The sequence below is a fragment of the Myodes glareolus genome, chromosome 1, assembly GCF_982192425.1.
Source record: "Myodes glareolus chromosome 1, mMyoGla1.1, whole genome shotgun sequence".
Lineage (NCBI taxonomy): Eukaryota > Metazoa > Chordata > Mammalia > Rodentia > Cricetidae > Myodes > Myodes glareolus.
In genome coordinates, this window is record NC_142026.1 from 37,621,482 (window position 1) to 37,647,660 (window position 26,179).

General features: G+C 38.7%; 1 protein-coding gene across 1 annotated transcript in view; it reads right to left on the bottom strand.

The window, feature by feature from the left end:
• Positions 1-7,717, bottom strand: part of St8sia4 (ST8 alpha-N-acetyl-neuraminide alpha-2,8-sialyltransferase 4) — a 91,217-nt gene extending 83,500 nt beyond the window's left edge. The window contains exons 1-2 of the mRNA XM_048441987.3: positions 7,275-7,717; positions 1,259-1,390 (exon numbers count right to left, since the gene is read on the bottom strand). Coding sequence (XP_048297944.3) covers positions 1,259-1,390; positions 7,275-7,672 — 530 coding nt within the window. The 5' untranslated portion in view covers positions 7,673-7,717. The remainder of the gene's footprint in view (positions 1-1,258; positions 1,391-7,274) is intronic.
• Positions 7,718-26,179: the final 18,462 nt, after the last annotated feature.

The window sequence follows — 26,179 nt, forward strand, 5'->3', positions numbered from 1 at the left end:
TTTTCATGGACATTACACATTTTAAGGATGGCTATGTATGTTGGTTAAACTACTGCAATTTTGTTTTGTATAACTCTTTATGGCTTTCTTTTACAGAATCTATGTAGCATTACGTAAAATAAAGGTCTCCTTTCTTGCCAGATAATTTTTCTTTGAAGCCATGATTTTAAATAACTTTTTCTTTCAATCATGTTTGTTTTTCTTTTTTCTCTTACAATCAACCTCTGAGACTTAATGTAATGCTCCTCTATCACCTCATTCCTAATAATTAGTTCATTGCTAACTTATATTAGATTCTAATGAAGAGCTACTTATGGGAGACTCCAAGAGAGATACTCTAAAGGTATTACAAGATGGCAAAAATGCCAAGTTGATTTTTTAGATGAGACCCTCACTTTTTAATCAGTCAGTTGCTATTACAAAATTTTGATGTTAGTATTTTTTTCAATGAATAATTAGCATTTTGCAAAAAAACCCTGAAAACTAATGATTTTATGTATATAGGGAATATGTTCTCTCAAACTTCTTGAGTTCCTAATTACCAAAATGTTCTAGTTTAGGCATACCAACCACAGCAAAGGTACAATGAATGTATAAGGGAAAATGAGATTCTTACTTCCTCCATGCTTGGGAATGTCTATCCCAATTCTCTCATTAACTTTGGGCTGAAATAAAAGCGAGTGTTGTAATGGATATAAGGAGCCATTGGAGTTTGCTTCAATAATTCATCCTGGCTTAAAATGTCTATCTGGCAAAGAATAAGTCAGAACTTCAGAAAGTTTATTTGCTGATTTTTATACCCCTTTTCACATGAAATTATACAGGCATGAACACTGAATAAATCAAACCAATCTATACTTAAAACAATAGGAATCAAAGAAACTCGGTTCTATGCGATTAAATGTCAGATCAGAACGAAGTCTCAATAAAGAAAAGTTAAGAAAATGATTCCTCAAATGAATGTCTGTCCTGATCAATTGAGTAAAAACAGCTAAAGGTTAGTACTTAGCACAATATTTCACTCCACTGATAATAAGATAGTATATTCAAAAGTCCATCATCCTTGAAAATTTGACTATGCAATGATTTTATTTCTTGACTCCACATTCTTCCATGAGGAACATTAAATATAACTGATTCACTTTTTCATTAAGGATTCACACTTAAGCCATAAATCAAGTGTCCAATATAAGTTTGCCAAACCCAACATATTTAAGAACACGATGTGAAACTTTGGGGGCTTATTAAAGAAACTCACCTTATCTCCAGAACTAAGGAAGAATTGATTTTCCAGCCTTGTACAGAATGTTGGAAGATGGTTGAGCCAGCCTTCCGAATGATTTTATCAGAGCTGTTGACAAGCGACCTGCTCAAACACAATTCACCATCTCTGAAACAAAACAAAGAGGCAAGCTATGTGAGAATCAGAAGCACTTTACATAAGTGTCACCATACACAATTATATTTACATTAGTGATTAAAGATTGTATATTATTTTCACAAGTTAGAAGGGAGGAGAAGCATGAAGGGGGATATTCTAGGAGTTAAGTGATGGATATAGCCCAGCAAACTTACACATACATTTTTTTAGAACAGAATCTGTCTTTCGTATAAGACAGACCTCAGGACATTTGAAGAAAAACAACTCTCACCAAAGCTACAATGCCATCTAGCCCCACCCCCACTGCTTACATAATAAGCAGTGTGATATTTGGTCAATGACTCTGTAAGCCTAGGACTTTGGCCACCAAAATTAATTTTGTTTCAGAGAAGGTAAAAGTAAAGTTTCATATAAAAGTACTGAAAATACTTTTTACTGAGGACTACAGAGAGAATCTTGTGCATAGCAGATCTGCCCATGTTCTTGATGTCATGCAGTGTTTGCTCTGTATTCTTGGGTACTACTTCACTAGGTCACTGTGTCTTACCTTAGCCTTATGACAAACAGCAGTAGCATTATTTAATCAGCAATGACTGTGGAGATTGTGCGTTTTCTCTCTAACAAAGTAACTTCTCAAACATTGATGAAAAGCCAATTTATAAAGAATTGTTTTCTAACATCATAAGGATGAGATTCCCAGGAGACAGAGAAGAAAACTTATTCTGTTTGTACAGTGCTTTTGTATTGTTTTAAAAGCCACCACCTCTTTTAATGAATATTCTCTAGTAAACAGTATACCATGTGAACTGGTGATTTTAGGGGTTTGGTGGTGTTACAATGGCGATAGACAGTTTTTTCTTTTGTTTTGTTTCATCTCAGCCATGAGGTCCTGTAGAACTAAGCAGTTCACTCTTGAAGAGACATTTGTCTTTCTGATTCAGGTAAAGGACTCAGAAAATGAGAAGGACATTCACTATCGCAGAGGAAGAAAAGGCTTAGCTCTTCCAATATTTGTACTGGTTATTTACTGTAACAACGGAGCAATTTTTTTTTTTTTGCCTCTCAATAGCATTACTAAAAAGCAACATGACTGTTAACATCATGAAGTCTGCATGTGTGTATATTGCCTAGAGAATTTTCTCTACCAATAGAAACCCAGCCTTTAGCAGCTCTTGGAGGATTCTCAAACGGGAGGCTTGTTGCTTGTTTCTTGCATTGCATTATTTTGTTAATATGTAGTTTTAATTTAAAGCAACTCACTGTGCTGTTTTTGAAAGCATTGGAAAGCCACTCCCTCTGAAACTTGGAACTCTATAAAAATTAATATTTTACGCAGTTCTACTGATGAAAATGACACATTTGCATGCCTGTGCAAGGATAATGATAATCGTTTGCAGAGGTCACTTCAAATGTTAGGAAACAGAGTATATTTTACTAAGCAGTGATCCAGTCATTAATTTTCATACTATGCTTTTAATGATAATAATTACATGTGGGTGAAAATGTGGATGTGCGCAAAAGTTAACCTTAGTACTTTGGCGTGCACCTTTAAGCAGGCATAAATTATCATTATTTTCGTGGGAAGACACAAGGATCTTCACTCCATTAATAGCTGTCAATATCTTTTTTTTTCCACTACAGATTGCAAAGATTGGGATAATCATTTTCCCAACCAATTTGTTTTCATAGAAGTAAAATTGCACATGAGATTGAATTTTTTGAATTTATGTATTATTATGGCACTTAATCACGGGTGTATTTCTACCTGTTCAGTGGCTTTCATAATGATATACTCGGTTCTATGAAGCCTTATAAGAACTTCTGAAATCAAAATTCAAACAGCAATTTTTAAACCATAAAAGTCCGCTTTCTGTGGACACGATGCCACCACAGTGCTTCACTGCTTGAACTGTTTCTGTTAAATTGGTGATTGGCCACATATCAGGCTTTTGTCATTGGAAAGAACCTTGAAGGGTAATGCGTGGGTACAAGTCCTCAGACTTCTCTTTTACTCTCAGAAGAGTCATCTGAGCCTAGAGAGAATACTTTTTTTTTTTTTTTCTGCAAAGCTAGACAGGTCCCAAGGGATGCTTTTGTACATGATGTTGGTTCCACTCTGTCTTAGCACAGATTACCTTCCCATGAACTCGAGGCCTAATGATGGATATTTTCACCCACTGCTTGCTTCTCTTTCTAGTACGGACATGTCTTCTGAACAGCTGCACTGGAAACATTTTTTTGTTGGCACAGAGACAGCTACCAAACATTCAACATGCAAATTTAAAAGGGAAGAGTCTAAAGATGTCAAAGAAATCACTCAGTTCTAAAGATTCTAATTTTCCAGTATTCCTGCTTACCGTGCTGCAAAAAGCCAACAAAGATGATAATATTTAACATCCACAGTTAGGGGATAGTCTTACTTTTGTCACTTTATATCTACAAATCTTTTGTTGGTACTTTCTCCTTGATATGAGTTTTCAGACTTTGCAAATCTTAATTTCTTCAGTTCTGATCTACATGACAAAGGTGATATTAAATATGCTTTTGGATATTAGGTCTCCACAGCCAAGTACCATCCCACTGAAGCTCCTAATGACTACTTAGCTTTGGAATGAATGTGACTAGATTAAGCTTCCTCATTATTTTAAACTTCTGAAAACAATATCTAAGTTCAAATCCAGGCAGGGGGTATTTCCGTATTTTATTCCTAGAGTGTCAAACAAATAAGGATAAGATATAGTGTAGCGTAATTATAATCTATGATGTAAAGTGGAAACCATGGAATGCTGATTTCCAAAACCACCTTCTACCTTTAAACAAATTGAAACTAACTTGTCCTATGCATAGTCTAAGCACCAGTGTTTAACTTTCCTATCAGTTTTATGAACGCCAGAAGTCATAACTGTTGATAATTTAGTAATCTAATGTAAGCAGACTCAAGGGGGGGGGGGCGAGGATGCTTAAGTCTTATTTTAGTCGGCTAAGCAAGTTCTGGGAAATCTAATCCAAACAGACACCTCTACACCATTTAACTTTGTCACACTTGCGAATTCCTTCCTCATCAGATGGCCATGTGCATGTATTGCATGTGGGAATCTGCAAAGCCATTTCCAATATATTCGGACAAACATAGAAAAAAAAATGGGAAAGTGGGACAAAGAGTTTTGCTGCACTGATTGCTTGGGGTCTGCTAGAGGAGGAAGGGCTGAACAGGCACTGCTTGCTAGGAAATTCTTATGGGAACGGGGGCATTGAATATGAACCCAGAGGAATGTTAAGGTTAAAGGACTGGGTTGACACTACGGCCCACCTGCAAGGCATGCAGTGCCCCCCAAAGGCTGTACACTGCCTCTGTTACTTCCCTTCTAAATGAAGCCTTGGTCTGGGTTCCAGAGCCCCTTGGTTCTTTGAGTCACCTCAAAAGCGGTCTCTCCTCATAAGCTCGCAGAGGGAAGAGAGACGAGTTAGCTGAGAGTCAGCTGTTCCACCAGAGGCAGGGCTGGGGAGCTGAGAGAAAAGCATGTGCTCGGGTCACAAGCTTTTCTCCCGTAATGTTTCATTCTGGAGGAAAAGGAATAAATGTCCGGAGACAACAGCTTCCCTGCACTGCTCCTGGCCACACTGGCTCCACCTTGTGCCTCTGAGTCTGGAACTCCTGGAAGTCAGAATTCCTCCAGCACGTGTACGGGGATTATCGCCACAACCAGGTCCCTGTTTTGTTCTGAAAGGACTGCAGTTGCCGGTTTTATTTAAAGAGGAGGAGCTTTGAGCGTGAATTTTTTTTGTCTGACTGTCACAAAAGGTTCACTCCTTTCAGAAACGATGCACCCTCCAATCCATTTCCTTTCATCCTGCTCTGGCTGCTAGTTCTCTGAGAGGAAAGGCTAGACACAGACACGAGGCACACCTCTCTTCCTGTTTTGTTAACTCAAGTGACTGCCTCTAGCCTTTTCAAATTGTTTCGGACCAAAGAAACTGCAGCTCAGCGGGCGAAGGGTGAAGGCCAAGGCTTAGTAAAGCTACCAAGCCAAGGTGTGGCAGCTTGAGGTTCCCCACCTCCGTTTAGTGCCCCCCAGCGCTGCGCCCACCCTCCAAAGGTTTTCCAGAAAAAGGCCACAGAAGACATGTCACTGTGAAACGTGGAACGTCCTGGATCTGTTAACCGCCCCCCTCCCCACCCCCCGCCCCAGGGCACTGGGGTGCATGCCTCCTCCCAGGAGGCAGTTTACCCAAGCTAGGAAATGATTCCTTTCCAGTATTTGGAGACCCTGCTCGTCGCCACGCCCACTCCTGCTCACCAGGGTCTCCAACCATTGGAGTCCTGGGGAGGCTAGGCTGCTTTGTCTAGGCTGGGGCTCATCTTCCGAACCCATCAGTTCAGAAGGGAACAAAGAGCCTCTACTCACAAGCCCCAGCCTCCGCCTCTCCCAGGAATTCCCACTCGCGAGTTCACCACCTTCAAGACCCCTTTGTCTGCCTGGCAAAAACAGGTCTGCTGGGGATGCCCACACCCCTCCCAATTTTTTCTTTCCCACCATTGACGTGGATCTTCAAACCACCCACTTCTGTGTAAACGACCTCACATGATTCTTTTATTTATTTATTTATTTTATTTTCTCTGATACAGACCTTGAATAGGTTCGCTGAAGCATAAGGACCATTCAGCCTACTCCTTATTAGCTTTCCTTTCTCCTCCAGTCCCCTTTGAATGTGGTACTGTTAGGCTAGCTTTGTACAGACTGGCAAGTCTTTCCGCGAGGATACACCTGCGTCTTGCTCACTTAAATGCGGCTGATTACTCACAGAGGAGCAGGGATATTAAGAAAAGAGCTGCGTAAAGTTTCACAGTGTGTGTGTGTTACCAGTCCCGTGCCCCCGCGCAAACAAAAATGGCAAGCATCCTTCTTCCTTTAAAACAATGTCAGAGACAATTTAAAAACAGAAGGAAATCTCAGCCAGGGCAGTTTCTTTCCGACTGCGGAAACCTCTGAGCTTGGAAGGATTTCCGAAACAGGACTTTTAACAGAGTTGACAAGCAGGACCATATCCTCAGAAAAAAAAAGCTTCCAAGTCAATCAGAGACACGAAGTTACAAGGAGGTCTGCTCTCCAGAGACTTCAAAGGCTGAGAGGCCAGGGGAGAGAGGAAGGAAGTGTGATCTTTACAGAACTTAATGGGGCGGAGATTTTGAACACATCTTGACAAACTCAAGAAAGAGAAAACAGACTGTGAAGGCATAGTGCTCTTCTAAAACAGAAACCACGAAACTCAGGAGTTTTATCCGTGGAGGAGCAAGTAAGGTATCACCCTTATTGGCACTGTAATTGCTAATTAAAGAAGAAAGAAGACAGATCTCACAGGCGCCTCCCACCACCACCAAAATCAAAAACAAACAAGCAAGGAAGAGTAAAGAAGAGCCATTTCCTCTTCTGTGAACTTAAACTTCTGCCTTTCAAGAAAGCCGCTTTTTATAGTATTTTCCTAGACTGGCAGGACACAGAAGGGAGGAAAGACAAGGACTCAGTAAAGACATCTCCTGAGTTCTGCTCAAGCATTAAAATGACAAGGGCACACGTTCTTTGTTGACACTTCTGCAGTGACTTCTTTGGTAAGCGGCACCCTTTGCCAATATACCTGTCACCACCGCCACCATCACCACCACCGCCACCACCACCACCACCACCACCGCACAGGACAAGACAAGTTAAACTCATACAGGAAACAGCATGGAACTCCCCCCCATCCCCACACACACACCTCCAAAGAGCCATTGTTATTTAATTCATGGCACTAGCCATACACAAGCTCAAACCAACACACACAGCCATCCAAACGTCACTCTGTGCACATTTCACTATGGCTTGACTGTGTCATATCCTGAACATGCATTTACCCGATGAGTTGCGTCTCCTGGTGCTCCTCAGTTCTTGCTATTTCTTTTGTCTTATAAAAGATCAGAAGTAGACTTATAGTGCAGATGGTCCACCGTTTTCTAATGGAGCGCATCTTGGGTGCCCGGGAAAGTCCTGGTTGCCCCAACTCCAGCACCTTCTCCTGGTATAAAGGCTCCGTTTTGGGGAAATAAGCGAGGGGGAGAAATCTGAAAATTGCGAAGGGAGCGTGGAGATGAGATCCCAGAATCAGGTCGCTAGGATGTTCTGCGGTGGAGCTCTCTGGGCTCCCCAGCGCTGCCCAGCGCCCTGCCGCGCAGTTTGCACTAGCCAGGCCAGGGTCGCTAGGCGCCGTCTCCCTGGGGCTCAGGTTTCTTTTCAAATGTGACACCTTGTGCATAGGAGGTGGCGTTCGCTTCTGCAGCTGGGCTGGGGGCGTCACTGGCCCTTTCCTCGCCGTAACAGGGAACTGATAAGCAAGGCCAGCCAATCACCGGGCTGAGGGGGCGGAGGCTGCTGTTGCCTTGCGTTGCTGGCGGCTGCTAGAAGAGTAACGTCGTGGGCACGGTCTGCACTATGCCGGGGGAGGAAGCTCACTGTCGCACGCGCGCGCGTTCTCGCGCACATACTCAAAAACCCAGAGACACACACAGACACACTCCTACCGTTTCCTAGGACGCCTAAACGACAACGCCACGGATCCACGAGCGTCCGGACTATCTGGCTAGATCAATGTAAAGAGTGTGTCGGATCTGAGAAAGAAGAGAGACTCATCCCACCGGAGGAATGCCATGGATAGGACTAGGGGAAGGATGAGAAAGGAGCCTGTTACGGAAAGCGTGTTTGCTAAACATACATGATCGCACTAGCGAATAAACCTGTCCGATGTAGAGTGACATCCAGCAGGGAAGTAGAAGGAGGACGTTCATTATTCAGTGCACAACTCCGTCTGGAAAATACAAATATTCACGGGAGTCAATGAGCTGGTCTCGGCCAGAATGGGTGTGTAATGAGGATCCCAGCTCGAGGTTTGCGGTAAGCCAGTGAAGTCAGAGGTGGCCTTATGAACGTTATGGGTATTTGTGTGACCCTCTCGTTGTCATTTGGAAACTACTCACGAAGAAGCGTAGGAAAATCCACTGCCATTTAAACTTAACTGCAGAGAACCAGAATTCAGAGAAAAAGCAGCGACCTCTGGACTGGACTCAGGCACACCCACAAACATTCTCAGTCCAAGAGAAGAAGAACGGAAGGGTTGAAAGCAGGACCGGCAGACACGTCTTGAAAATCTAACTCAAGTGTTTTGGCCTCTGAATTTCACCCCTCCTCCCATTTTCCTTATCCCTATTGTATTGTGCAGCTGGCGCGCTTTCTGAGTTTCGTGTGTGTGAGCACCTCTCCTCCCTAGTTTCCGGCACATCCGAGGGAGCTGACTGCAGGGGCTTATCACACCTACCATCTGCACTCTTCTACAGCAGGAGACAGAGCCTGGAAGCCAGATTCCTCCCTATCTGTGTGCCTTAACCCCCAGATCCCTGAGGCTCTGACGTCTGAATTCCTGCTCCTTAAGACTGAGCATTGCCTCTGGTAGTCCATCACGCAAGCCATTTAAGTTTGCACTTTCCTCATCAGGAAACAATGCGGCCCACCACCAGGCTTGAACATCCTTGGACTGGATGAGGAATTCTGAGTAACTCCTGGGGCAGCCAGAGATGAAAACACATCACTCTCTTTTTTAGAACCTGGGGTTCCAGAAGTTCAGGGATAGAGTTTGCCCAGCTGCCGAAGTTTATAGAAGTAGCATGAGAAAGCTTACTGTAAAACCCGAGTTCCTGGCTGATGCATGTCGGTCCCTATTTGAGGTTTACTAAATTAAAAATCTCTCAAGTTTTGAGAGCCTAATCTCAGCAACACAGCCAAGCAAAGGGCTGGCTCTAAAAAGCACCAAGGAGCATCAGTCATTATGAGCCTTTATTGACACTACAAATGGCCTGCCGGGAGTCTTCCCAGTTTATTGATGTCTAGGCAAATCCTGCTTGCCTTAATGCATTTTTGTTACTCAGACTTCTCAACTAGCAGCAGGGAGAAGCATAAAACAGTTTCTTATTTTAGTTAAAGGGAAGAGGTATTGTGGGGGTGTATCTATGTAGCAATAAAAAGAAATACAATAACTATAAAATAAAAAAACTTCTGTTTATTGCAAGGCAAATTATTTTTACATGAAGAATATGTGATTAAACTTTTTCTATATTAATTCATTTTCACATAAAAGTCCATTTATTTCTTGTTTTTTACATGTTACCCTTTTGTTATATCCATACATAAGAACCAAATATAATGTGCCCAATAAAGAAAGACCTTGACTTTAGCTAGAATGCACAATCATAAATTTAGTTTACAAATCAGCAAAAGTTTATTATTGTTTCCAATTCGTCATCATTGTTTGGCTCGCATAATTTCCATTCATATTCTTTTGCATACATCACCATGGTTTGTAGCCAAGCATGAATGTTTTTTAGCAATGGACAACAAGTACTATCAATTAATCTTCAATTCATAATAGCTAATTTGAATGTACCACGAGAGGCATCTTTTGGCGTGTGCTGCTCAGAAACACTTTCATTTTTTAGAACCATTTTAATTGCTTAAAGTACATATTTTAATTATCTATAGACCCTTGTTTCAGCCTAGAAATTCTGTGGTTCTTGTTCTTACTACTTATTACACAGCACTTTGAGATGTTAAAAATACACAAAAGCACTACCTCATCTGCATTTTGGTATATCCTACTCTATTACCTAGCTTTCTTCTTCTTCTTTTTTTTTAAATGTCTTTTTGCTTTGATTCTCTGATCAAACATGGTGACTGGTCCTGCCTGATAGGAAGAGATTAAGTGTCAGACCAATGTTCTTCAATCCAACTTTCTTTGTGAGTAGGGGAAGTTCACTGGGTGATTGTTTGAATCACTACCTCTAAAAATATCATTAATGGTTATAATTTTTAAAGTATGTCTTTTCAATCTTCTTTCTTGCTCTTGGGCTAGTCTACTTTTCAGTTCTTCTTTGATGAACTTTTCCCCTCACATTTCCCAACTGAAAGACAGAATCAATTTATTTTCTTATGTATTTCCTTTCCACAATATTCTCAATACATCATATTAAAATCAAAAGAAAAAATTATAACACTAAATTTCAAGGCCAAAAGAATTATCTATTTCTTTTGAAATCTGAATATATATTCATATATATTATGACTTCTTTTAACAATTTACATTGAATAGCTTTGGAAAATATTGTGTGATTGTTTATACAATGTAAAATTACATTTCAGTGTTTTTTATAAAATAAATTTCATAAACAAAAGGATATTTTAATTTATTTTACAATATGATTTGTATACCCTAATATAAGTAATATTATGGTTATTATTAGCTGGCATGATATTGGTGAATACTTGCTCTCCTGAAAAGTGTTTTAAAATTAAATATATTTAAAAAGTGTTTTAAAATTAAATATATGCATTTATGTGTATGTACACACCACACACGTGCACACACACACATACACTCACACACACACACAAACACAAAACAAAATAAATATTACAATTAAGAAAAAACCAGGCTCTCCTCTTCTTAGAGTGACAATATTGTGGAGTTGATTAGCAGCTGTCTTGTCTCATTTTTTTATATCTTTTGTTTATTCTAGAATTTTTATTTCCCACTTTTATCTACTGAGGTTGGATTGGTTTGCATTTAAATGGACAAAGTAACCAAATTTATTAAAGATTACAGAGTTTATGCCTGGCCTGTTTTTGTACTAAGATTATGAAAATCTCAATTTTTGAAAAGTAAATAATTGAGCAAATGAAAACAAAATCTTTCTGATAAAAGAAGTTTGAATTCAAGCATAGAAATGTCTGATCCATCAGTAAGGGAATACTTCTGGTGAAGATGGATCAATAGACGCTCACTGGAGGGAGTCTTTGAGAATAAGAGAAAAATAATGAGTCCATTTCACATCGGACCTATAACTCCCCCACATAAAATAAATAATTGATCTTTCCTCTCTGTTACCACAATCATAATTCCCTATATCCCACTTGAAAATCTGTCAATAGCTATAGATATCATATGTATTGTGGTTAGGCACATCATTCTCACATCCATCATTTATGTAATTATGATGATTCATATTAGCTGCAATAATAATCCTGCTATTAAACAAGCGTTATAAAAATTGAGTCGCTCTATAAGCAATATAAAAATATCATGACTTTTAATATATGATCTAAATGTAGAATTATTTATTTCTTCAAAACATGCTTTAGAATATGATGAATATGTAGTAAATTTATCCACTTTTAATCATCCTGACAAGAGATTGCATCTACAGTGAATTCTGAGAAACAAATACTTATTGCAGTATTACATGTAAAATACTATTAAAATTGTCCTAAAATTGACAAAAGATTTCAGAGTGTATATGATCAGTGGCATGGAGCCTACATGTTTGCACCAAGGTGTTTTGCAAATGAAGGTTCATATTTAACACATGCCAAAGTCTCTTGAAAGAGGAAATCAATGTCAGAAGTATCGGCAAACTGCTCCCTAGACATTATTATAAGCTACAAGAAACAGCATTCTGTATAAAAAAGGGATTGATAAGAAACAAATTTCTGAGATATTTTTGTAAAACCTGAGAAAGGAAAATTTAATTAAGATGTGTAGCATTGCTTGTGTCCTTGGAGCCTAACACTGATTTTAAGGAGAACTCCCTCTGTGGGTTTGGGAACATAGCATTCATTGTAAAGGTTCCACTCACAAGAAACATACATCCTTGTGATCAAGCAGTGCTGATACTGCCAGTTAATTTTGAAAAGAAAGAGATATGTTCCCTAACAGGGCAATAAAACTCTTAATAGTAAAAGAAAAACTACCAAGTTTAAAGTATAAAAATGGAAAGCAGAGAACTTCATTCATAAAATAAAAAATTCAGTGGAGTAAAGTCTCAGTTTTAATGGGAAACTAGAGAGATTAAGAAGACAAAAGCAACTTGAATTTCTGAGGTACAAGAACAAATGGGGAGGTAAATTGAAGTAAAACCAAATTTGCTACAGGTGAGAAAGTAAAGCAGCACAAAGACATTTTGGGTCACCAGAAATGAGGGCAGGAGAAAGTACAGAAGGCGCAAAGGACAGTTGGTGACTAAGAGTAAGTGTGTAAGTAGGTGACAGAAGTAGAGGAGGTGGAGGGGAACAACACTGGTGACTCTGGCCTGGAAAATCAAAAGGATGCTTTCTCTATGCCTGGCCATAGCCTGCCTAATGGGTCCCCCAAAAAGACCCTCAGAATTGGAGTCTGCTAGAGAAGGAAAGAATACTTCAAATGGATGACGACAAACTAATTGATTGATCTTCAATATCTCAACAAAGGGGCAAAGATACGCATTTAGTAGCCAGGGATTGCAGAGTATTGCGTCCTCGCCTTGTGTCTTTAGTAACCATGAATTGTACAGTATTGCTTCCTTAACTTGTATTACTGTGAAATTCAAATTAGTTTATTTATTCATATATTCTGTTTATATAGCAAAGGTGTCACCCAAATATCAGTTCAAGATTAATTCAAACTTGCAATTTGTATTTGGTGTTAAAATACTTCATTGTAATTATTTTCTAAGCTAGCATATGAGCTTCATTAGCGGGTTTTGAGCTAACAGGCAAGCCCACCAGTGATGAAGGTAGTACCAATCTCCTCATTTCTTCTTCATGACCTGTCGCTGGCTATTTTCTACGGCTCTGTATTACTTGCCTTCTCATTCCAGAGTCCAGTCATGAGGAGCACTCTCTCTGAAATAACAGCAAACATCATAGCAGAAACTCCTAATGCAGCCCTCAGTTTGTTTTCTCCTCAGATATATCTGTTAGTTATGTTCCCTCCGTAGGCTTATCAAAGTTTGACATATGATCAAGCTCGAAGTCAGTAAGATAGTTAAACGGTAGCTCCTTCAGGAGTTTCTTGGTTTCCTACATATTCATAAATGAGTCTAGAAAAGAAAGAGGGAGAAATAAGAAAAAAAATTAAAACTGAGATTTAAGCCTGAAAAAGCATAATACAATAACTTCACCACATTAGATAGAAATATATATATATATTCAAAAAAAGCCACAGGGCAATGAGAGCATGGTTAGTGATAGCTGCGAGAGAAGGAACATGCTGCAGGTCAAGTCTACCACACCCACAGAGATGAGGAACTTAAGAAGACAAAACTAATTTGTAAGTTCTTTAGAAAAATAAAAAAGCAAACAGAGTGGAAATATCACTGTTGGAAGGAAAATCAACTGTTTTATATTTCTAACCTCCTCTGTGCAGAAAACCAAAGAGATAAAAACCAAGGGCAAATTTTCATAATCTAGTGTCTCACCCTGGACTCGACGATATCATTCTATTCTACATACCCAAGAAGAAGCTTGCATTACTTAACGCATACAGGGAGCAGCTTTTCTTGTTCACCCAGCGTGGGGGTACATATGCCAGGCATATCATCTGCACTAGGGCTGTGGTTTAAGTTTCACAGAGAGCCCGATGGGGAGGAAACAGAATTATTCTTTCTTTGCTCTAAAGCATTGGTTCTCACTATTCCTAATGCTGCTAGACTTAACACAGTTCCACATGTGGTAGTCACCCCCCACCCCGAAACTGTAGATATTTTCTTTGCGACTCCATAACTGTAATTTTACTACTGTCATGAATCATAACGTAAATATATGATACGTGACCTTAAAAAAGAGTCACAACCCAGAGACTGAGAATTGATGTTTCAGAGTTTCTGTTTTAATTGCAATCCTTTCTCATTAGCATATTTATTTAGTTATTTGGTTAGTGTTTTTGAGACAGGGTTTCTCTGCAGGTATGGAACCTGTCCTGGAACTCACTTTGTAGACCAGGGTGACCTCGAACACACAGAGTTCTGCCCTTGTCTGCCTCCTGAGTGCTCAGATTAAATGCTTGTGATACCACCACCCAGCTCACATTTATTCCTTAGAACAATCTATGTGTAGAGTTCATATGCAGCTATCTTGACTCTCTCATATGTCTTGATGTTTATTTGCAGAAACAGCCATTATTGGCACTGCTTTCTAAACAGGGACTATTTCCTCCCTAGGACTTCCAGAGAACAAAGAGCACAGAGGCTGTCCTGGAACCATTTTATTTAGTCACATATTCTGATTAAATTAACAATACTTTGGGAAATATTCCTCAGAAATTTTGAACATAGAATCGAGGAAACCAAATATTTCACAGACCAAGTAGAGGAACTTGAACAGAGAAAAATTAGCTGCGGGCCCTCAGATGTTCAAAAAGCAGACGAATCAACTTCATCTCATTGTCTTCTCAGAAAGGTAACTAGCAATTTTTACTTTCATTACATAATTAACATTTAGTGGATATTTGCAATACATTAGTCTTTAAGTATGTTTGTCGACTTAGATAATGTACATAATACAGATTAGCAAAGGATTAGGAGGTGTGGCCTTCTGGGAAGAGGTGTATCATTCTGGGCAGGCTGTGGGCATTTGCAAGAGATGCTTACTTTTCTAGTCTTTTTCTGTCTTGTGACTGTGGATCAAGAGGTGAGTTCTCAATTGTTTCTTTTTTTCTTATTTATTTATTTATTTATTTATTAAAAATTTCTGCCTTCTCCCCACCTCCCTTTTCCCTCTCCCTCCCCCTCCCTCTCTAGTCCTAAGAGCACTCAGGGTTCCCTGCCCCATGGGAAGTCCAAGGTCCTCCACGCTCCATTAAGGTCTATAAAGGTGAGCATCCAAACAAACCAGGCCCCACAAAGTCAGTCCATGCTATAGAATCAAAACCCAGTGCCATTGTCCTTGGCTTCTCAGTCAGCCTTCATTGCCAGCCACGTTCAGAGTGTCCAGTTTGATCACATGCTCCATCATTCCCAGTCCAGCTGGCCTTGGTGAGCTCCCATTAGAGCAGTCCCACTGTCTCAATGGGTGAACGCTCAGTCATCATGAACTCTGTAACCATATGTCAGACATAACACTTTCTTCCCTCAGGTGCCCTGGTCATGGTGTTTTACCGCAGCAACCGAAGAGCAACAAGGCAGAAGTGTACTTATTTATGAACATCAGTGTTTCCTTTCCATGTGTGTGTGCATTACCTAAATGTCTGGTACAGGCAGAGAACAACACAGAGCAACAGAGCTCCTGGCACTGTAGTCCCAGTGTTGTTGACGCCAAAACAGAAACTAACCACTATATGTACAAATCTCAGGAACTTGTGAAAAAGTTAATTTGGCAAGACTTTGTTGGCTTTTATTTTACCTGTATGATTTTAAAGAACATTTTAAAATTTTTGTCATTTCTGAAATATTTGTCAAGTTTTATTACTGGACGTAAGTAAAATCATAAAATACATTTCAAAACTGCCTCTCTGAATTTACGAACAAAACTTGACAAAAGTATTATTTTGTCATTATATTTGGATTGAATATAATTCAGTAGTCTACTTGTAGAAATGTTTTAAATTAATCATTTTATGGAACAACTAATCATAGTATGGAATTGCAGCTAATATTGGCTGATTTTTTGCATCCATTTTATTTTGCAAAGACTCTATTAATTTCATATATAGAGTCACATCATTACAGAATTGTATTTATTATGTTCTTTACTACCTACAAACTTTTTTGGCATCTTATTTGATTTATTTGTTAATTGAAGAACATTGGCATTCTAAAATTCTTTTTTTGTACTTCATTGTACATGTGCTATGATATATTTTTATGTGTATTTTTTTCCTTCGTTTTGCTTCACTTGGTTTTTTTTGAGATTGGATCTTGCTATGGAACCCAAACTGGCTGTACAGATGTTTGATTGTAAATATCTATCACACTGTCCAGCTGATATTTTGTTTTGATTCTAATTTTGCTAGTAATTCAATCATAGACATAACTTTTGCTTACAATTGTGTGTGTGTGTATGTGTGTGTGTTATATATATATATATATATATATATATATATATATATATATATATATATATATAATGAGACTTAGATAATGTCAATGTGTAGAGTGCCAGGATTAGATTTTAATCATCTCCATGAGTAAATTGTACACCAATAAATTTGAAATGCCATTTAAAATGGTGATATTGTGGGGGCCAGCCATAATAAACTAAATCTGGGCAGGTCACCCAAAGGAAGTTCTTTACTTCCAATCATTATCACCTGGGGCTCTGGCCATCCACGAATTTAAATGGAGTCTGGAGTCTCAATAGTTTACCCTGAGACAATGCCTGGCTGCAAGAGGGACCACAGACTGAGATTGCCTGACCCCCACCCAAGAGCAGACCATTCAAAGGAAATGCCTGGCATTCCAAGAGCTGTAGATAGAGACACCTGCCAGTGCACCTCAACAGGACACCCCTGGACAAATGTCAGCAAATCAGGGGCCCTAAACCTTAGAGACCCCTCACACCCTCCTCTGCTACTATAAAAACTCTATTCTAAATGAGCTCGGGGCTCTCCAGATATTCCAATATGTTGGACATGCGGAGAGACCGAGTATGCAAACTTAATTAAAATAAAGGCTCTTTGCTTTTACATATGGGACTTGGTCTCCTTTGTTGTCTTTTGCGGGGACCCCACGGACTTGGGCATAGCAATATATTTCCTGTGCCATGTAGGTTATATAGATAGTTTGCATTGATCTGCTCTTCTTCTGTTTGTTTTGTTCTATAGCATCTGACATGGATCTGGAATTGTCTAGACATCTATAAAGTCAGCACTTTCTAACTGAAGCTAGGGGATTATAATTTGAATACTGTCTGAGATAAATAGACCTTTTCCAATTCAATCCATCCATAAACCAACCAACCAATCAGCTAAATAGGCTAAGGCTAAGAAAGACAATTATTACTGGCAACTGGTTACCTGTTGCTTTATTCTGCTATGTGTTTTTTCCTAAACATGGTTTAAAGTGTACTTTTTAAGACATAAGAATATAGTTTATTTCTGTGTTCTTATTAGATATCTCATTAAAAACATTTCTTTTCAACTCTGATAATACCACATTCCCTTTTTCTTTTTCCTTTATGTATATGAGAGTTTTCCTAGCAGGTATATGTGTTCAAAGGACAGGAGAGTGTTTGGATTTGAAAGCTACAGATTTCTTTTGATCCATCATGTAAGTGTTAAGCCTTGAGCCCTTGTCCTCTGCAAGAATAGTAAGTGGTCTTAACTACTGAGTTACCTTTACAGCCCAACAACATCCTCTTCTGTGATGCTTGATCTGTGATAGACTGTGATAGAGGTTTACAATTCTGAGGTTTCAATTTTTATTTCTTCTTTTCCTTTCAAATTATTGTGCCTTTATATTTAAGGGACAATATTTTGACAGTATATTATTGTGTCATGATTTCTCAAAATACATTTTTTTCTTTTTGATTACACAATTTAGGAAAACTTACTTTAAGAATTTTCCTTTTCCTTACAAGTCATACATTGTTTATATCCTTTGAGAATAAGACACCAAGAGAGGATTAGATATAGAAAAGGTATTGGAAAAATGACAGTGAGGAACAATAGTATGCAGCCAGTAAAAGTGCTCAAATCATCTGATACCCAAGATTTACTGCTGTGATGATCAAGGAAGGCTATTATAGGAATTGTAATCTCAACCTTGGGTATAATATAAATGTGTGTTTAAGTCATGCACACAGAAAATTTTAAAATGAAGTTTCCCAGCAGAAAGGATAAAGTCAAGCCATGACCAGTCATAGGTGACAACATTCCCCACGAAGTATGACACAAATGGAACAATGGACTCAGAGAATAACTTTGGGCCTTCCTATCATGAATACCTCTGCAGTAGACATCTGAGTGGAATGTATCAGGTCCTGGACATTTGTGCCTTCCTCAAAGATATAGCTTATTATATATTCAAAGAAGCAGCTCTTTTAATATTCTTCTCATCCTTGATGTATGGGTGGAAACTTATAAAGTAACTAGTTGATTGGAAAAAATATTCTCTTTGTCACTTCTTTATTACCATGAGGTCAAATCTTACAGTTATCTTCTCTCTTCCTTATTGTGCATATTATCATATTTATTGGCCTTATTAGCATACATTGCATCGTACTCAAACCTTTATTTATGGATTGTGATGCCTTATTTTTCATATTTGTCTGAAGATAAGTAGATGCATTTGTCTGTTCATAATTAGATTAGATGACATGAACAATAAGAGATGTCCAAATCTGTCACAGAGCTGACAGATATCCTGTCCCTAGTACTTTTATTCAAGCATATTGTTATAATTATTATTTTAAAAGTATTCCTTACTGTTGGGTAATATTTAGGAGTTAGGCATTACCTTGACCATAGGTCCTACATTCTGTTCATGCACATCCTCTGCCTATTTTCTAGTTAAATATTAGTTCCAAATATTGATCTTGGTATCTTTTAATTTAGACAAACCTTAAGTACCACTTAAATTAGTCCACATTTTCTAAGAGGTAGATAAAAAAGAAAGACCTTAAAAATGTATATTGGAGAAAAATTTTCAAGACGAAATAAGAAAGAGAAGCAGCACATGAGAGATGGGAGATTCCAGTAAGGAAAAGAAAGATGGAAGATTTGGAAAAATGTGATTCTGGCAAAGTTGTTCTGATGAGATTTGTTTGAAATAATGTGCACTATTTGAGTACTGTTATCTGCTATTGTAATCCCTACATACAGTCGTTTGATAGGCTTTGGTAAATTTTGCCATTATGAATATGGAACAGAGAGTTTGGTACTCCTTCAATTATGGCTGGAAATTGTAACCTGCCAGTATTTATGTGTGTGTGTTTTTCCCCATGACTTCTAATACAAGTGTATATTGTGTCAAGTCATGGTTTTGAGCATTACAATGGATATGCTAGGGAACTGCTGTAATTTTGCAGTAAACCTTACACTTACTTTTCTCTCCTTACTTCTAGAATCCAAGCTTAGAAGCAAAGCTATTTCTTCTTCAGAGCGGCCTTAGTGAAGCTAGAAAGGTCATGCATCTGTCTTTGGTTAATTTCGTTGTTGCTGATTTCTTCTTCTTCTTCTTCTTCTTCTTCTTCTTCTTCTTCTTCTTCTTCTTCTTCTTCTTCTTCTTCTTCTTCTTCTTCTTCTCCTCCTCCTCCTCCTCCTCCTCCTCCTCTTCCTCCTCATTATTATTATTATTACTATTATTATTAATTATTACTTTTATACCCTTATGATCCCTCCTTGTCATCATTTTTGTTCTCCATTCCCTCTCTTTGTCTTTGTCTTTCTCTTTCTCTCTCCTTTAGAGCAGGTCTCTGTAATCCTGGCATACCTGGGACTCTATGTAAACCAGGGTTGCATGGAGCACCACAGAGAGCTATCTGCTTCTGCCTCTCAGGTGTTAGATTAAAAAGGTACAGCATCATTTCTCACTAGTTTTCTTTTTGATTGATTTTTCTGATAACTAACCATCTTATTCATCTAATAATATCTTGATACTTTCCTCCAAGATAGTGGTAATAATGAGATTAAACCCATCACAGAAGTAACAAACACCAGAACAGACTACTTCATCCCAAACCAATGACAAGCCATGAACTCTGGAGTAGCAACACTTTATTTGAAATCGTTCTGTATTTGAATATGTATGCACCTCTTCAGTAGTACCTTGAGCCTCATAGAGGAAAAGTTTAATCCAAGATTATGATACTGTTAGAGATTGCAGCCTCTGCAAGCAAGGGTATCAGTGTCCTAAGAAGAGCTGCCCCATGGAGCTAACTAACCTCTCCTACTGTTAATGCCTTATGAAGACAGGAAAAGGACTGACCAGTATGAAGTAGTCAGTGTGTCCTCCCTAGACATGCTTTTTCCAGTGCCTTGATCTGAAATCTCAGAGTACCAGAACTGTCAGAAATAAATATTTGTTATTTATTCCATGTCCTTTTAGTTAGAATAACACAATAGACTTAGATACTTAAAATAGGTGCATGTTCTAAGAGAATTATGAATGCATGATTGATATTGGTGAAAGTGTATCTCCTCATATGATACTGAAAGAAAAGTGACATGCTCTGGAATTATAAATGTCTACCAGAGTGTTTATTTTATATATATATATACATATAATTTTTTGAGACTGTTATATAATAATACATCTTTCTCCCTTACTTTCCTTCTTCTACTATCGCCCATGTTTCTCTCAAACTCATGACCACTTTTTCTTTAATTGTGGTCTGTGACATTGAGCATGGTTTGAGCATATATGAGATCTCAAAGCCTGCATTCATAGTGACATACTTTCTCAAACAAGGCCACACCCACTCCAACAAGGTCATATCTCCTAATAGTGCCACCCCCTTCAAGATCCAATTTTAATCAAACTACCACATTCTACTCCCTGGCCCCCAAAAGTTTATAGCCATTTTACATTGCAAAAATGCATTCAGGAAACCTCCAAAGTCCCCATCATTTATAACAGTCTCAAGCTTATTTAAAAGTTTAAACTCCAAAGTCTCTTCTGAGATTCATGCAATCTCTTAACTATACTTCTTGGTAAAATTAAAATAATAAAAAATTAGATGACATACTTCCAACATATAATGGCATAGGATATATATTACCATTCCAAAACATAGGGAAGGAAGCATAGTGAGGAAATACTACCAAAGCAAGACCAGAAGCCAGCAGGGAAAACTTTATCTCCATAACTGTTGTCAAAAAACTCTTTAGATCTCCAACTCCTTTCAGCTTTGTTGAGTGCAACACACTTCTTTCCTTTGGGCTGTTTCCATTCCCTGTTAACAGCTTTCCTCAACAAACTCAGAAATCTGCCAGCCTCTGCCTCCCCAGTGCTGGGATTAAAGGTGTGCAAAGCCACACTGAGCTCTAAACTTTTCTTTAATTCCTTTTCACAAGCTGGGAACTTAACTGGGTGTTTGGTATCTTACCCTTTGATCAACACTCCCTTTACTCCATTTCATAATCTTTTTATCTTGTTGAGCTAAGACTTTGTTTCATTCTATTTCCTCATGTTCTTTTTCTCATCAAATTTTACGTTTTGTAATTTACTGTGCACAATTTGGTCCTTTTCATTGTAAATGTTCATTGGAGTTACAACTAATAACCACTTGACAGAGTTTATAGGAGACTGTTTTGAGATTTCTTCTGCCAATGGAATTAACACAAATTTATTCATGTTAGCCTCAGGCAGACTGTTCAGGCAAGGGCAAAAGGCAACCACATTCTTCACCAAATTAGCACAAGACTGATCTCTAGGCCAAATATTTATATTCTCCTATAAAACTTCTTGGGCCAAACCCCATAGTTCATCGAGTCACATTCAGCACCACTGTTTACCAAGTTCTTCCTAGTTTGACACATTGAGCAGATTTTAAAGTGTTCAAATGCTTTTCAAATCCACAGTCCAAAGGTCCATATTCCTTCAAATAAAAGCATGGTATGGCCTATCACGGCAATATCTAAATCCCTTGTACCAAATTCTGTCTCATTTAGGGTTTATATTGCTGTGGAGAGACACCATGATTATGGAAATTCTTTATTAAGGAAAACATTTAATTGACGATTTATGTTTTCAGAGGTTCAGTCCACTATCATCATGGTGGGATATGATGGTGGCAGGTTGGCAAACATGGTGCTCGAGAGGTGGCAGAGTGTTCTACATATTGTTCAGGCAGCAGGAAATGAACTGCTTCACTGGGTGTGGCTTGAGCATATATGAACCTCAAAACCCACCTCCACAGTGACACACTTCTTCCAACAAGACCATACGTACTCCAACAAGGTCACACCTCCTAATAGCACCTTTGCCATAGATGCTATTTTAAATTTTGAACTTTAGCTTCATCAATGATCAATCACATATACTTTTTAAATGATTATCCCTGATGTCACTCAGTAATAATATGCAATTTGATTCCCATTAGCCCCTAAAAGATATGAATTTGAAATTCATTCACTTGTATCAGCATACCATTCCAACTCAAAACAAGTGAGAGTGTTAATAATTACCCTCTTATAAATTCAGGTTTTTACCTTCTGCTAATTACGACATTTTCCTTGTCAATATATGCCTTTCTAATTTGTAGAAAAACCTCTTACCACTGACTCTCACTCTTGACAATGGGGTAGTCAAATTTGTCAATTCTCTCTTCACTAGGACATTGATGATTGATAGAATGTGTATCTATACTTTCAATATCAATATTTTATAACTTAATACTAGATTAGATGGATATAAAAAGTTTACACTTAAAGAAGTCACAAAGATGGTTACTATAGTTACATAGCCAGTGTTGCAGCTGGGATGACTCTTCAAAGGCCTCTTGTGGTAAGACAGGAAAGCTCTACTAATAAACTCAAATTCATGCAATGAGTAGGCTATCATAATGGCAGGGACTTTGATCCAAGAATTGATATTCTTTTAAGGTCAAGAAAATATCAAGACAGGAATTGAACTTCTCACAGTTATTGAGGGCAGGCAGAAGAGTTTCTCAGTGGGAGGATATTTTTTTATATATCATATTACCAGTCATGTACAGGTACTGTAAATGACATAATATTGCTTATGCCTCAAAATAATGCTTATAACAATTTTAGGGTCTTTTATTTTATGCTGTCCATATAACTTTCACAAAGATGAGGACTGAACCATTCCTTTTCTTTAGCCTCCACTGTCATTAATGGTGACACATATGACAGAAATTTTCAGAGAAAATATAGGATTCTGTTATTTCCATTTCTTTGAGAGGTACATTATTTCAAGAAATCCACAATTTTATGACAAAAAGAATTTCAGTCAAGTTTCTAACACCTAACTTCAGCTTATTGAACATCACTGAAGGCTTTAGGAAAGTCAGTGTGGTGAATTGATTCTTGGAGGCTTACAGGATAATAAAATGAACTATAAGAAAAATAGCACCCGCTCGGAATTTTTATTGAAAAAATTATTTTATGCAGTATGTTCGGGTCACAGTTTTACCCACTCCAACTCCTGATCCTCCTTGCCTTGCTACCTATATAACTATGTACTCACACTTTCTCCTCTCTTTAGAAAAGAAATAAGCAAATAACAATCAAATAAATAAAACATAAAAAATTGAGGAAATATACAAAGCACATGCACGCATGTATACACACATACCATAGAAACACAAAGTTATAAAAAATAACATTCAAGCATAATATCAGATTAAAAATGCCAAAACAGAGTCATATAAAATCAAAAATAAGTATGGGAGGGTTGTTGGAAGGGGAGAGGGTTAGAGAGAAGGGAGTAGGGGAGGAATGGGGAAAGCTCGGTGGACTGGGATGGGGGGGAGGGAGGAAGAATGGATATGGGATCAGGGAAGAATATATCTCAACTAAGGGAGTCATTTTAGGGTTTACAGGAGACTTGATTATAAATGGGATCCCAGGTCCAAGGAGAGATCCCCAGATTGTTCTCTGGACAGCAGAGAGGGTGCCTGAAACGGCCTTGGCCCATAACCATACTGATGAATATTTTGCTTATCACCATAGAATCTTCATTTGGCGATGGATGGAGATAGAGACAGAGACCCACATCGGAACACTGGACTTAACACCCTAGGTCCAAATGAGAAGCAGAAGGAAAGAGAACGTGAACAAAGAAGGCAAGATCAGAGAGAACCTTCATCTGACGATGGATGGCGATACAGACGGAGACCCACATTGGAGCACCGGACTGAGTCCCCCAAGGTCCAAATGAGGAGCAGAAAGATGAAGAAAATGAAAAAGGAAATAAGGACTGCTGCGAGGGATGCGATCACCCACTGATACAAGGGGACTGATCTAATGAGAGTTTACCAAGGCCAGTTGGACTGGGACTGAACGAGGACGCAATCCAACCAGATTCTCTGAATGTGGCCAGATTCTCTGAATGTGGCTGGCCCGGAGTCTTTCTGAAAAGCCATTGACAATGGCACTGGGACTTGTTTCCTCTGCATATACTGGATTTTGAGGATCCAGTCTGTCTGGACACTCACCTTCCTGGACCTGGAGGGAGGCGGGAGGAACTTGAACTTCCCACAGGGCAGGAAACCCTGACTGCTCTTAGGGATGGAGAGGGAGGAGGAGAGGGAGTGCGGGGAGTGGGAGGGTGGTGGGAGGAGGGGCGGAAATGGAAACTTTTATAATTTAATAAAATTACTTTAAAAAAAATAAGTATGAAAAAATCCCATTGAGTTCATTTTGCATTAGCCATCTACTGCTGGGCATAGCATATATCCTTAAATGTGATTAATATACCCAGTGATGCAACATTGGAAAAAAGCTAATATTTCCTTTACAAGTAGATGACAGTTGGAGATGGCTTCTTGGTTAAGAATGGGAGCTTGTGTCCCTTTCCCCTTCTCAATATTTGGATGATATCTGGCTTGAACCTGGGTAAGCCTTATGCATGCTGCACAGTCTCTCTAAGTTCATAAGAGTGTCAGCCATGTTTTGTCTGAAAGATATTGTTCCCTTGGTGTCATCCAACCCTTCTGGATCTTACAATATTTCTACCTCCTTTGCACATAGTGTTTTGAGTTGGTTTTTAATGGAGACATACCATTCATGACTGAGTGTTCCAAGGTCTCCTACTTTCTCTACATTATCCAGTTGTGGGCCTCTGTGTTAGTTCTGACTTATTGTGAGAGAAAACATCTCTGATTATGGCTAAGGCAATTTATAGGTATAGTAGAATGCCAGTATTGGGGATCCTTTTGTATTTATATTCTCTTAGCAGAACAATATCATTTTCTTTTGCCTTAGATCCCTGACCTATCTCATCATAGGTTCTTGGCCACTTGCATACTAGATATGTGTTCTTTCTCATGGAGTAGGCTTTAAATCCAATCACAGAGTGGTTGGTTACTTTCAGAATGCTTGTGTCATTATTTCATCAGCATATCATGCAGGAAAGACATCAATGTAAAGGTCAAAGGATTTGAAGCTGGTTTGGTGACCACCTTTTCCCACTGATAGCCTGCAGAGTAGCTTCCAGTCCTTTGAACATAAGTCCATAGGGCTGAAGGCTCTAGGTATGAACCCGCTGAACTTTTCCTCATTCAGTGAGTTACGTAAGTGTTGTCTTCAGCCACAGGGCCTTCCATCGGTTTGTGAAGAGCAAACTGTAGCCTAAGAAGTTCAGGAGTTTCCAAGAGACCCATCTTTAAAACTAAACGCACACCATTCCTGACCCTGGAGGTTTCAGTTGTTGTTGAAAGATGTCCTATTAGGCCATTATCTTTTGCGTAATTTTGTGACTCCACTTAGATTTCTCTCGTATATGTATTTATTTAAGAAATTTCCACAATAGGAAGGTTTCACGTGATCATTCAAAGGGCCTTTACTGTTAGTTGTCCCTCCATGTGTTTTTCCCCTACCTAGTCCCGTCTTGCATCTGCCTCTCCATTTAATCCTCCTGCTCCAGTCTCCCCTGAGTCTCTCTACAACTCTGTATTTTATTTCTCATGCCCTGGGAGAGCCTCTCCTGCCTGCCTTGACTTTACTCTGTACATAACCTCAGAAACTATATAGATTGTAAGCATGCCCATTGAAGGCTTGGAAGCAGACATCTAAATATAAAAGAATACTTATATTTGTCATTTGGGGTCTTGATGACCTCACTTGGTATGATTTTTTTTTTCTAATTCCATTCATTTACCCGCAAATTTTATGATTCCATTTTTTAACAGCTTGTAAGTGGAGACTGTTGGTTCATTTCCCAGCTGCCCAGACCTGAATAATTATACAGAAACTACATTAATTACAACACTGCTTGGCCTATAAGCTCAGACTTCTTATTAACTAACTCTTAAATCTTAAATTAACCCATTTCTATTAATC